Below are 13,077 nucleotides of genomic sequence, written 5' to 3'. Positions count from 1 at the left end.
TCTTCACTTTCTGCCATAAGGGTGGTGTCACCTGCATATCTGAGGTTATTGATATTTCTCCTGGCAATTTTGATTCCAGCTTGTGCTTCCTCCAGCCCAGCATTTCTCATGATGTACTCTGCATATAAGTTAAATAAGCAATGTGACAGTATACAGCCTTGACGTTCTCCTTTTCCTATTTGGAACCAGTCTGTTGTTCCATGTCTAGTTCTAACTGTTGCTTCCCAAGTCTGTTATAACTGTCTTGCTCATACCAATTTTTAGTAATTTTCAGGCTTTCATAAAGTTTCAGTGACTCCTTTAAGAAGCTTTTGGAAAAACGTTACCCCTTTTCACACGCACATTTCACTGGCTTGGGTAACAGGTAATTCTAAATGATAGAATATAGATAAACATATTTGCATGTATAGGTTAGCAAATAAACAGAACTGATTTTAGTAAGCTTACAACAGAACTGGTGGAATGAGCAGAGCTCTGGCATAGTTGAGCGCAGCCAGTGGTGGTAAGGGGAGAACACGCGCAGAAGGCAGCGTGCTGGTGCACTGAGCAGGTTATTTGGATGCTCGTTAAGAAAGCTTCCATCACAGACAGGATATTCGTAGGAATTAGAGCAAGGTTTTTGCAAGTATATGCCAATTCAGAAGTCATAAGGGAGCAGATTAATACATTTGTTTATAAAAGTATTAAAAATACCATGTCCTCCCCCAGACCCAAATAAGAATAGTCAAAGAACACCATAAGAAAACAGGTTTTGCAGCCTATATGACTGTCAAATGACTAGTTTCTTTAATTTCCAACATCTCATATAAATAAACATTAAACAACCTGATATAAAAATAAGCAAAGGATATCAATATAGAATTTGGAGAACAAGAAATAAGAGAGATCAATAAAAGATACAAAAATCAATTCAACCTTTTTATGAGTGAACTATAGGTCAAAATAAGATAATAATTCATGTATAAGGTAAGCAAATAAATTGTTTGATATCAGTCTTAACTAGAATGTAGGGAAATGGACATTCTCCTAAGTTTGGTAGAAGCACAAGCTACTAAAATCTTCTCTGAGAGCAATTATTAACATTTAAAAATGCAGGTGCCCAATGGGTTAACAATCCTACTGCTAGAAACTTACTTTATGCACAGACTTGCAAATCTTTAATGAAAACACTTACCTGAAGATATTCACTGAAGCACTGTTCATACAGTATAAACTGGAAACAAATCAAGAAATTAAATTATAGCATATCCATCTGTATGAAGGAGGTCAAGGCAGTGATTAAAAAGAATGAAGTAGATCTGAGTGTGTTGATATGGAAATGTTTGAAAGATGAAAAAGCAAGCTGCAGAATATATTATACAATTCCTTTGGCCTTAACAAAATGTACATGTACACACAAATACTTGTGCAATATTTTCCGCTAGAAGACAAGAAATTAACAGAGGTTGCCATTGATTTGAGGGGGACTATTCTTAGGGGCAGGGTTCCCCAGTGGTTCAGTGGTAAAGAATCCACCTGCAATGCAGGAGACTTGGGTTAGATCCCTGGGTTGGGAAGATTCCCCGGCAAAGGTATGGGACAGAGGCTTTCATAACTCCTCATGGGTCTTCATTATAGTATTTGAAGGTTAAGTATCATGCACGTAAGAACAGAGGCATGGCTTTACTTTTGCCCCGGTGGCTCAGATAGTAAGGAATCTGCCTGCAAGGCGGTAAACCTGGATTCAATCCCTGGATCAGGAAGATTCCCTGGTGAAAGGAATGACTACCCCCACTCCAGTATTCTTGCCTGGAGAATACCATGGACAGAGGAGCCTGGTGGGCTACAGTCCACGGGGGTCACAGAGTCAGACACGACTGAGCAACTAACACTTTCACTTTATTTCTAGATACAAAATTAATACCCTTTTATACCCTGTTAGTACATTTCTAAAGGGGAGATAAGCACACAGACTTAGTTTAACATTCCATCAGCTTGTCTTTCATGAAACCAGGTGTTCTCTGGATATTTTGGTTTATGAGCGTTTCTCCCATAGATTTTTTGTACATTATCTTCTGGCCTTGAGCTCAGCAGAAAACAGAAAACTGGCAGTCTCATGGCACAGCAGGTTGCAACATAGTAGAAATACAATCTTGTTAACACAGAGGTCAGTCTTTTTGCAGGAGTTTTCAGCTAAATCTATCTAAAAAGTTTTACCACACACAGACTCTGCGGCTCTGGTGAGGCAGCCTCTGTTTAGCACTCTTGGTTAAAATTAACAATTATCTTATTGTTTTTAAACTAGGGCTAAACTCTAATTTTTCTAAATCCTTAACTATAACCACGTTTAGAATAATATTTTTGTGTTCTGTAATAGGGCTTCCTCACCCCCCGGAGGGCTCTGTGCCTATCAGGGCCTTTTTTATGGTTAATCTCTATGTATAATATCTTTTGGCCTTCAGGCCTGTTCACATTTTATGGCTTGCACCTGGTGTAACTTTAAGCAACTTCAGTAGCCTGACCCTGTCTTTCTTGTGGTTAATCTATTTTCTTTCTATTAGGCATCATCTCCATGGGAACTAGATAGGATTGCATTTTTACAGAACAGAAACACAAAGGATTGCAAAAACAGCAGATATAGCACAAAACAGGCTCTTAGTCTAAAAGTTAACTACCTGCAAGAAGTCACCAGCTAACCTCTATCTAAAGTGTTTTTCATTAGGCACATTTGTGGCTATTTTATTTGTGGAGCCTTTTCTCACCCCTTGGAGGGACCTATGCTTAATGGTTTCTTTTGTTAGCCTACTGTGCTTAGGATGTTTAGAACAAGCATGAGCATTTTCTGCAATAGGAGCACACATATGCCAAACAAGCTAGAGTGCCAGCAAAAGGGTTTGAATTGAAGCATTCCCTTCATCCTTGGCCCCTTCATAGGGTACCAGCATCTAGGAGATTTATTAATTAGGGTTTTAAGTTGGTCCTCATTCAGTGAAAGAGGAGCAGGAGAGCTCTCGGCAGGCAGCACAAGAATCTGCAGCAGGGCGAACAAGAACAGCAGCAGAAAAGGGAGGAGGATACAGGGTGGGGTAAATGCCGAGGTCAACCTGGAGGGTCCCTTGTATCCTGATCGGCCTTGCGTGTCTGGTCTTTTCCTCATGACCTCGTCATGGGTGGGATCTCCCGCAACGGCTCCCGGCACTCACCCGCAAACACAACCACTACATCAGTAATTCTAGAAATAAATTTTGCACTTAGCATTCTCCTAGTCTATGACCACCCAATAATGAAAATAACCATTGTCTGAAAAGCCCAACAATGAAAACTCCCATAAAATAATCTTTAGAACTCTTATACTTAAATTACTAAAGCACATCTTTATTTTGCAATTGAACAATTTAAAGTCACAGCTAGAGTTTTTTCACGTTGAACCTGAACAACTATTTCTCAGTCAAAACGAATTATGGCCAGGAAAATACGTATAATGACTGCATTTCACATAAACTGCTTTCAGGGTTAAACAGTTTCAATGCAAATCAACATTTTTATCCTGTTTGCTGTTAGTACATGAAATTCATTGCAGGAATTCTAATTTTTCATGGAAATTAAGACAAATCCACAAGGTCTTTCAAGCACACAGTAAGCTGCAGTGACAAATGCATAGAATGCATAGTGATGATTTCAAATAACCCAGTGTTGACCAAATTCAAGTTTACAGATTTTAAATGAACTCTATGATTCCTTGTCTCCTAATTACGGGAAACCATATGGAAAGAGGTATTTTTGTGAAATGGGAGAAAAGAATTTTAAAAGTGAAGGGGCTAATCCCATTTAGCTACTAGTTCAGTACAACCAAACGTGAAATGGCAGCAAACAATGTAAAATCATAATCTAATTAGAAAATGAACTAGACTTTTAACTAGGTGACTTTTTGCCCTTCATATTTACATATAGCACCTGTTACAAGAAAAAAAATCCCAAATTGAAACAGTCTCTACATAGAAATATTATTTTTAAAACTACTACTTAAAAATATCACTGATGAGTCTATCGTAAACTATCTATCCTAAAGTTAAGCCTACACTGTAGAAAATAAAGACTAGCTTTTCTTATTTGAAAAGATTACAATATGGGATGTAACTGTAACATCCTGATGCTGTTGGAACACTGGGCTGGACAGTTTTTATTTGCCTAAGCACTAATACTCTAATGACAGAAAACGAAAACAGCTTAATGTAAACTTTTAGTCTCTTAAATCTTGCCTTTCAGCATGTATACGAAGTGTCAGAACTTTGCCCCTTTCAACTTACTGGTGGTGAAGCATTGACTTAACACCTAAGTAGAACTCAAAACAAAACAAATGGATTCCAGGAGTTCATCATGTAATGTACAAAAATGCAATGCAGAATGATTTTAGTGAACCAAATGTGGCTGAAGCTAGCTGAGAGAACTCAGAGTCCAGCAAGACTGTCAACTGGATAGCCTTTATTGTACCAAATAAATCACAGAAGAATGGCAAAGCCAAAATCACAAAAGTTACCCTTTAAATATCAAATGATCAAGATATCATTGTAAAGCATTTAAACGTGGGTCTAATCCAATGAACTCTACCTGCTAATGTTATATTTTTCCATATTTACAAGACTCTAGGATAAATTTTATCTTTAAATGTATAAATTAAGTCAGTAGTAAGCTTGAAATAAAGTGCTATTTGAAATTCAAGAAATCAATTTCAGCACTGAAATATGATCCTACTCTACTGGATATAAGAAAGCATGAGTAATCTTGTCAACTAGCTGAATGGTTGGCAAAAACTAGAACACAATTCAGGAACAGAAATGAAGAAGCTTCTTTTAGTAACAGGTAAGATGGGCTCAAGTGTGCCGACAGTGAATTTAGGGAAACCACAAGTCAGAACCTATTCCGGCCTAAGATTGTAGGGCTGAGTCTCCTTAATGATTTTATGGTGATAATTTCATGTAGCGATATGACATTTTAGTGAAGATTATCACATTATCTGCTAAATTTTGGAAACTCTCAGGGTTGAGGGGGCCTGACATTAACCTTTTAACAACTGTAACGAAAGTTAATGAAGGAAAATATTACGTCATAAAGACTCTACTATAAATGGAATTTAAAAAACCTTTTTTCACGTTGGAGAAATGGAAGTAGGAGTCCAAATAATGAAGGCCCCACTGAGTCAAGCTCAGTGCATGATGAATAATAAATACTACCTTTCAAAGAAACTGTTGAACAAATTAATCATGCCTGTTGGTTTAAAATGTAGGGCTTTTTTTGTCTTCTGTTTAGCTAAATTAATAAACTCTCAGCCATATAAGACACCACTGCTATAGGTCAGAGCTGGGCTCAGTGGTTTTACCTGTCCAAAACGCTGAGAATAAAAAGCAAACTCTCTGTCAGGGCCTTCGCACCGATTTACTGTGGTGACTGTTAGCCACAGTCTTGTGGCTTCACTGAAGTCACACACTCAGACTGCTGTCCTCATCTGTGGCTGAGACAGCGACGAAGCCTGAGAACTTTCCTTCACAGTAAACACGTGCAGCAGAATGCTTACTCTCATACACACATACTCCCCCACACTCCAGAAGTCTACAGTTTAATTATCTTATACTTAAAAACAGTATGCACACATTTTTTGGAAAATTTCTATTCTAGAGCTAAGACAAAGCAAAGTGAAAAAGAAGGTATTTGAAATATTGAAATATGCTTCAATAATGATCATTGTTTATAAAGAAAGTGACATTTTCTTCTAAAATTGCATTTTGTATAATGAAATGGGAAACACTCTTCCTTTCCTTTTCAATTCCTTGCTAACTTTCTTAAAACAAAGCGTATCCTTACGATCAAGTCTTAATTCTAGTAACATTTGAAAGATACATTCATTTCTTTACAGCATGAAAGACATACAAATATCATTTTTTTCCTTTTTAAAGAACAAAGCAAAAGAAGTTAACAGTTTCAATCTTTTGTCCATAGAAAAATATTTTCTGTATCATTTACACAACAATAGGTAGGAAAATTCTACAGTGTTTAACTGAAACTTTCTATGAGCAAAACAAGGCTGTCAAACATTTTCATTCTTGTACTGGTTTTAGGAACATGTAAGAGCCTCCTCCTAAAACTGTAGTCTTAAACTTGCAATATCGCTAATACCTTTCACTTTGTTCATTAAAAAAAACAAAGCAAAACAAAAACTGGTTTACTTATTTATTCACTGAACCCTGCCTAGTCAGCACTGATGGACTGTACCCCAGTACCCCTGGCTGCCCAATCAGCTTGGATTACGACAATAAAGATAACAAGGACCACAAAACTTCAGAAATCAACAATAAACTGTAGAAAAACATACAAATAAGTAGCAGCAAATTTAGATATGGGAACAGAAATAACTATTTGGTGTCTACCCACAACAATTTCATCCAGATTATAAAAATAAAATGTCTCATTTCTCACTGAAATAGGGCTTGTTTTTGATAACATTGTAAGGCTTATTGTAGGAATTGCTACTGAGAAAAATGAAGTCTGTATAATAAAACATTGTGTTGAAAATAGTTGTAGATATTGTAAAGTAAGTTAATCCCCAAAAGTACAATTTTGAGATTAACTTCATGAGCTCTCTGTAAAATTGCTGAAGTTGCCTATTAGCAGTTAGCCCTCAAATAAATTTTGCTATTATACAAATTCCTTTGGAGCTATACAATTCTCTAAAAACTTTATAAAACAGTTGCTACAAGCTGTGTTGTGATCACACTGAGACACCAATAAAACTTTGCCAACAGATCAGTAATTCTGATACTTGATAAAATTAATCCAATGGGTTTTAAAAACATAGGTATTTTACTTAGAGGAAACACCAGGGGAAAAAAATGGTTGTAGAAACTGTAGTTGGCTAGCTGAAGCAAACATGAGAAGCAATAAGCTATATTAATATAAAGCAGTTACTTTGATGATGTGGCCATTTACATACAGAAGCTGTGGCACAATTTATCTTTCTCTTGTATTATTAAAAGGTATTTGTTCCAACAAATATTTAACTTAATGTAAATGACTTAAATGCACATTGATCAGAACTACAAAGTAATTTCTATAAAATAAAAGAGGTGTAAACATATCCCACATTATTGTGGTATAAATAACTTTTATGAATTGAAAACTACTTTGGCAACCTTACCATCAGAATATCTTTAAATATTCAAAACACAGATATTACACAGAACATTGTTAAAAATCCTTATTTCCTTCTCCTTTCCTGATTTAAGATTATAAAACAAATATAAATGCTTTAATTCTACATGTTCACATTATGAACATAAATTATTTAATTATAAGTGGACATACATTCAAAATCTTCATTCTATGTTTCAAGTGCTTTTAAAAATCAGTCTTCTAATTTGCATTTTAGAATGTTTTCACACTGCATGTACATCAGCCCAAACACATGACAAAAGCTATTGTTTCATCAGGGAAGCATGACAAGCAGACAGAGTGGGGCCCTAATTAGATTGCTTTTCAAAGCCTATTTGTTTTCTAAATTAAGTAAAAATTCTGCCTGAGTATAATGCTTGAGCTGAAATAGACTAAACTTCACAAGAATTTATGATATTCACACGTTACCTATAGTAATAGAAGGTGAGCCTTGACAAAATCTTTCAAGTTTCTTTCAGCTCTCAGGTTGTGGTACTTCTAGTGGAGACGGGAGACTTTTTTTAAATAGCTGATTAGACCTGGCTAATCACCTGCCAACAGATTATAAACAACTCCCATAGTTAATATAATCCTTTACCCCTGTTAGTATCAGTCTTGGTGAAACACACAAATGCATAATCGCATAAAACATCTTTTTGTGTATATATTAGTACTTGAAACCTTGAAGCAACTGTCTTAATGGCTTAACATATTTCTATACACTCAAAGTCAGATTTTATATATAAATTTTCTCTTTAAGCAACACAGTCAACCTTCCCACCCTCCTCCTTGTGCCAGCAGGCTGTACAAAGGAAGTGAATTCTTACGCTATTTACTCTGCTTTTATTTTGAATTATGCATTGATTTAATAAATACTAAGTGTTCTTCCTGTGAATGCAGTCTATTCCAGGATATTCCTCAACCTGTGTACACAGTGCTGACACAAGTCAGATGGCCAACACAACACCTAAAAAGAACATGGTAAAACCATTCTGAATCAGAGGCAAGGCTTTTTACAAACATTCTTAGCATTTACAAAAGTCCTTTGATTCACCAATACCTATTTCCAGTTGTGAGAAGAGCAACATTGATTTCTTGAATGTATGGGTTGTTTGGGGGAGGTGGGGTTGGCTGCTGGAGCGGGCAGTAGTTTAGACACAAGGAATTTGGCATTTTTGTCACACACTATTACACTGATATGAATGGAACCTAGAACTACTAAGTGTATGAAAACTGGGATTATTCCTAGAACTCTACTTAGATTGATGAATAGATGAAAAACATTCCCAGGCAGGGAGTCCCCTGGAAGTCCAGTGGTTAGGACTTGGCGCTTTCACTGCCATGCACATGGGTTCAATCCCTGGTTGGGGAACAAAGATCCCAAAGCATGGCCAAAAAATATCAGGCATAAACTCTTATTTGTTAGGTGAACAGGAAATCATAAGTAGCAATGTTTACTTTAAAAAGCTGTAGGGATAATTTAAGATCCTAATAAATATGTCTTTGAAAAAGGATCTTTTCTGTACATAAAAATACTGACAGGGTGTACCTCCCAGAAAAAAAATTCATATATGAGAAATTTAAAGGTAATTTAAAAATTTTAATATATTATCATTTAAAAACTGGCATTAATGATTTACAAAGGCAGCAGTGCTCAATGCCAACAAATGATTACTTTCCGAAGTGTAAATGTAACCCTAAGTCAAAAAACATGACACCATGATCTGCTTACATCTATACAACTTTACCTCTATGTCTATGGTTGTCATATTCTGTTCATGTAGTTAGGATAGGTTTTCTTTTTTATTCAGGTAAAAAACTACTTCCAAAACAGTTACTAATTATGTAGACTCCCAACATTTTACTTTTTCACATTTCACCTTACCATGATGTCATACAGCAGTCTAAATCATACCTATCTGTTGGCAGAGAACGGAATGTTCAAGTAAGACTGTGTAGCTATTTACTATCTTATACTGTCTTGACTGTGAAATTCAGAAATAGATACAAGAATTTCACTTTGACATAAAGGTTATGCTTACTCTTTTGTTAAAAAAAAAATGTAAAATATTTTAATACAACAGTGTATTTGGTATTTTGGCTATTAATGTTTAGGACTTAACTTCCTAAGATTTACTATTATGGATTTGTAATATTTGAAATAACATCATTTAAATTATACCAAAGATTTAAAAATGTACATTTTCCCGCTCACACTAAATGATGTTTCCAAAATATCTACCATTCAACTGTAAATTTCATCAAGACTATACAGAAATATTCAGAAACCACTAGTAAATGAATCTATTTTAACCATAATCCATATAAAGTAATTTTGTAATGTAACATTTCAATAGCTGAGAAAATTTGAACTTATATTAAAACTGGATAATTTTAAAGTTCTATCTCTCTGAGGACTTAAAAATTAAAAAAACAACAGCAACAAAAAAACCTGAAGAGGATAATATACACACTCTTTTATCAGGTCCTCCATCAGGCTGGACAATCAAAACTCTCCATATTAACATGCTTATAACTTAGTAAGTATATATAAATTGGAGTAATTTAATTGTACACAAAATGACAAGAAAGTTCTCATCTTAGCTGTTGAGGGATTACGTTTAGAAATAACTCAATAACATTTTATTCCTTGTTTGTAGTATCCCAATCAACAGACCAGTGTGAACAAAGCTTGACAAGAACTGAAATGAATGCTAAAAAGGGATAATTTAGTTAGTGATAGAAACAAGTCACAATTAGCTGCTTTAACTTTAGCTTATTCATATGTTTAACTTCAAAGTGTATATTAGGTGCCATTTCTAAAGGTAGGGGCAAAATAAATATGAAATTTGAAGAATAAAGCATCTTTTAACTTCAGCTGCTAAAGTGTAACCCCCGTCCCTCAGGAAAGGAATGTGCAGGTTTTGAATAATCCCATAGCAGCAGAGCACACACTCAGTAGGTCACAAATTATCTTGGCTTCTGGTGGCAAAATACAGGAATTGAGTAAGAAACAGAATTTCATTACCCTCCTTTGACTGCATAACTCTCAATACGAGAAGCCATTTTAAAAATGGTGAACTGATTCAAAATGCATAAAACTGTAAATGTACAATATACATACATACCTCCTAGTAGGGTCAAAGGAGTGCCTTTTCATTAGACATACAAAGACGTCGCAAGGCACTTAAGGGGTTAAGACACAATGCATGCATTCCTTTACATCAAGTATGTGAAATCACATGATTTGGAATAAGCCAACCTTAAGATAAATGTAAGTTACATTGCTAAATTCAAGAAAATTTGTAGATTCATATTTATACTTTCTATAAGATGCTGGTAAATGGACAATGTGCAGCATTTCCTGGGAAAAGCAAATTCCACTTTCTTCTTCCAAACAGCAGGTCTCTATGGGGGGAGTGTAGGGGAAGATGTGCTGCATCCATAGGCAGTGTATTGGCTAATATTGAGAATGATATTGCTAACATTTAAAAAGTAACATCTGGTCATCAGTATAGTAAGAACACAAATCACTGGGAGACACCAGAGCTGACTCCTGATGTTGAATGCTTTTTGCTTTCAAGATACAGGTATACAACAGAGATGCTGAGAATTCTGAGCCTTGTTTGTGGCAATTCTACCAGAAGGGGACAGCATGGCACCACCACAAGATGTCATAAATTACCCTGAACATACTCAGTTATTCACTATTTGTTTGGAGCAAAGAATGAAATAGTCTTCAAACACATGAATTATAGATTTTGAGAGAGTGACTTTTTCTTTAAAACATAAAGTGCAACAGTGCTGAAGTTTTCAGTTTTTGTTAGTTCTTCTTCTTCTTTTTTTGTCTGTTTAGATGCCATTTCCTGTGAGCAGTGTTATGGCACAGTGACTGTAATGGAAAGCAATTTCCAAAACATTTCCCAGACCTTTGCTTTCTTATTTATTTGATGACGTCGTTAAAGGTTTAACAAATCCTTCTTCATAAACTTTCAAGATAGCTTCACATACAAATCTGTATTGACTCTGAAAAATAAAATATAAAAAATAGACTTGATCAGAAAGACTAGAAAATAAACAAACAAACAAAAAAATCTCACCTGGCTTGCTTATACAAGAAATACAAAGTAAAACTGCACGGATACGTAATTTTTCACTAAGACTGGCAAAAAAAGTTTGACAACATATTTTGTTGGCAAAACTCACTCATACATTGCTAATAGGAATGTACAATATTACAAGCCCTATGGGTGGACATTGGCAATATCTAACAAAATTACATTAATTTACCTATTGACCCAGTAATCCCACTTCTAGGACTCTATCCAAAAGATAAACTAGAAAAAGAAATTGAAAACATTTATTCATAAATGAGGCTATTCACTGAAGATTTATAAAAACAAAAAAGCAGAAACAATTCAAATTGTCATCAGTAAAGGGCTGGGTCAGTAATCTGGTACATTCTCAAAGTGGGTACTGTGAAATGGAGAGAAAAGGAAAAAAGTCTACAGAATGTTATAGAATGATTCTAGGATATTTTGCTAAGTAAAAAAAGGCAAGACAGAGATAAGTGCATATATTATCTTTATAAGACAAATGGGACAGGGATATAAATATGTACCTAACTCAATGTGTATTAAGAAAACAGTGAAGGAAGAATAAATCATTTTTTTTTTTAAATGGCTTCCTTTTAGGAAAGGAGTCAACAGGGTGAAGGAGAGAGATAGACATTAGACTTTATTGAATATACTTCCTTCTTTAATAAATTTCACTTTGGAATCATGTAAAGACACTCCATAATTAGAACATGAATTTTAAAAGCCTCTATAAACTGAAAATACAAAACATATCCACGTATGTATCTAGTTGATGGCATAACCAAACAGAAAGGAGCTATTTCACAGGACTGTGAAACAGTAATTTGACTATACATTTTTTTTTTGGTAGAATATATATTCCAAAGCAAAATAACTGTGGAAAAGAACTGAAAATTCTTTTTGGTAATCATACTGTTTGTGGTGTTAGCTTTGTTATTCTGAAACTTTGTTGAGTATTGTGGAATAAAACAAATGAGTACTTGTGACATGCTACATCTTCCTTTTCCAGCACCATGGAGAACCTGCACTCTTGTTAAAGAAGAAAAGGGACAAAGATGTTAAGTAGAAAATGCTAAGTGAAAACACTGTGGTCTGAATCTGTAGTGGAAGCACCAGTATCAACTCATGATAAGCTTGTTTTCCCTCTTCTGGCAACTGAAGATTTCCAGAAACACATAGTAACGCTTACTCAACAGCAATAAAAATCCCTAGTGCTCAGAAGGTGGTCCCTAAAATAATTCCCCAATAAAAAGGACCAGAACTTTATGGAGAAATTGCTAATGCTAAGTCTGGGACAAGGAATGTACAAGCTGGACATCTATACTGATAGCAAGTAAGCTATCAAAGTCACTAGCTCTTGATATAAAGGCTCAGGAGCTAGAATGAACAGTCTCCCAGGAACCAAAAATGGAATAAATTATGCATATTTAAGAAAAATAATTGCAATGGGCTGAAACATATCACATATGTTTAAATACATGAATTCAAAACAACACCAAAAGAAACAAAAGTAAGTGGTCGCCACTGGGAGAGGCCAATGAACCAATTCATTACATTAAAAACTTGGAAGTGAAGGGAAAGCATCAAGTATTTATCTTGCCTTTCCTATGCAGACTGTATCAGCAGTTAACCAAACAGCAGATGAGAAGTTTCTCTTTTAAAGAAGCATTACAATTAATAAATTAAAAAAGGAATAATAGAGCATCATCATTTTGCAAACCAAATGAATCAATGATGCAGACAATGATCACCCAACACTGCTATCATCACAAAAGGAAGGCAGAGACATCATGTGCCT

At 35.1% G+C, this 13,077-nt stretch overlaps 1 protein-coding gene across 5 annotated transcripts in view; it reads right to left on the bottom strand.

Moving 5' to 3' along the window:
- Positions 1-3,333: 3,333 nt before the first annotated feature.
- Positions 3,334-13,077, bottom strand: part of PTPN4 (protein tyrosine phosphatase non-receptor type 4) — a 189,491-nt gene continuing 179,747 nt past the window's right edge. For all 5 annotated transcript variants that reach the window (XM_020914513.2, XM_020914514.2, XM_020914511.2 and 2 more), the window contains exon 27: positions 3,334-11,208. In XM_020914513.2, the coding sequence (XP_020770172.1) occupies positions 11,122-11,208 (87 nt within the window). In that variant the 3' untranslated portion in view covers positions 3,334-11,121. The remainder of the gene's footprint in view (positions 11,209-13,077) is intronic.

Source organism: Odocoileus virginianus, chromosome 13 (genome assembly GCF_023699985.2).
Source record: "Odocoileus virginianus isolate 20LAN1187 ecotype Illinois chromosome 13, Ovbor_1.2, whole genome shotgun sequence".
Lineage (NCBI taxonomy): Eukaryota > Metazoa > Chordata > Mammalia > Artiodactyla > Cervidae > Odocoileus > Odocoileus virginianus.
This window is presented reverse-complemented; position numbering and strand designations above follow the sequence as displayed.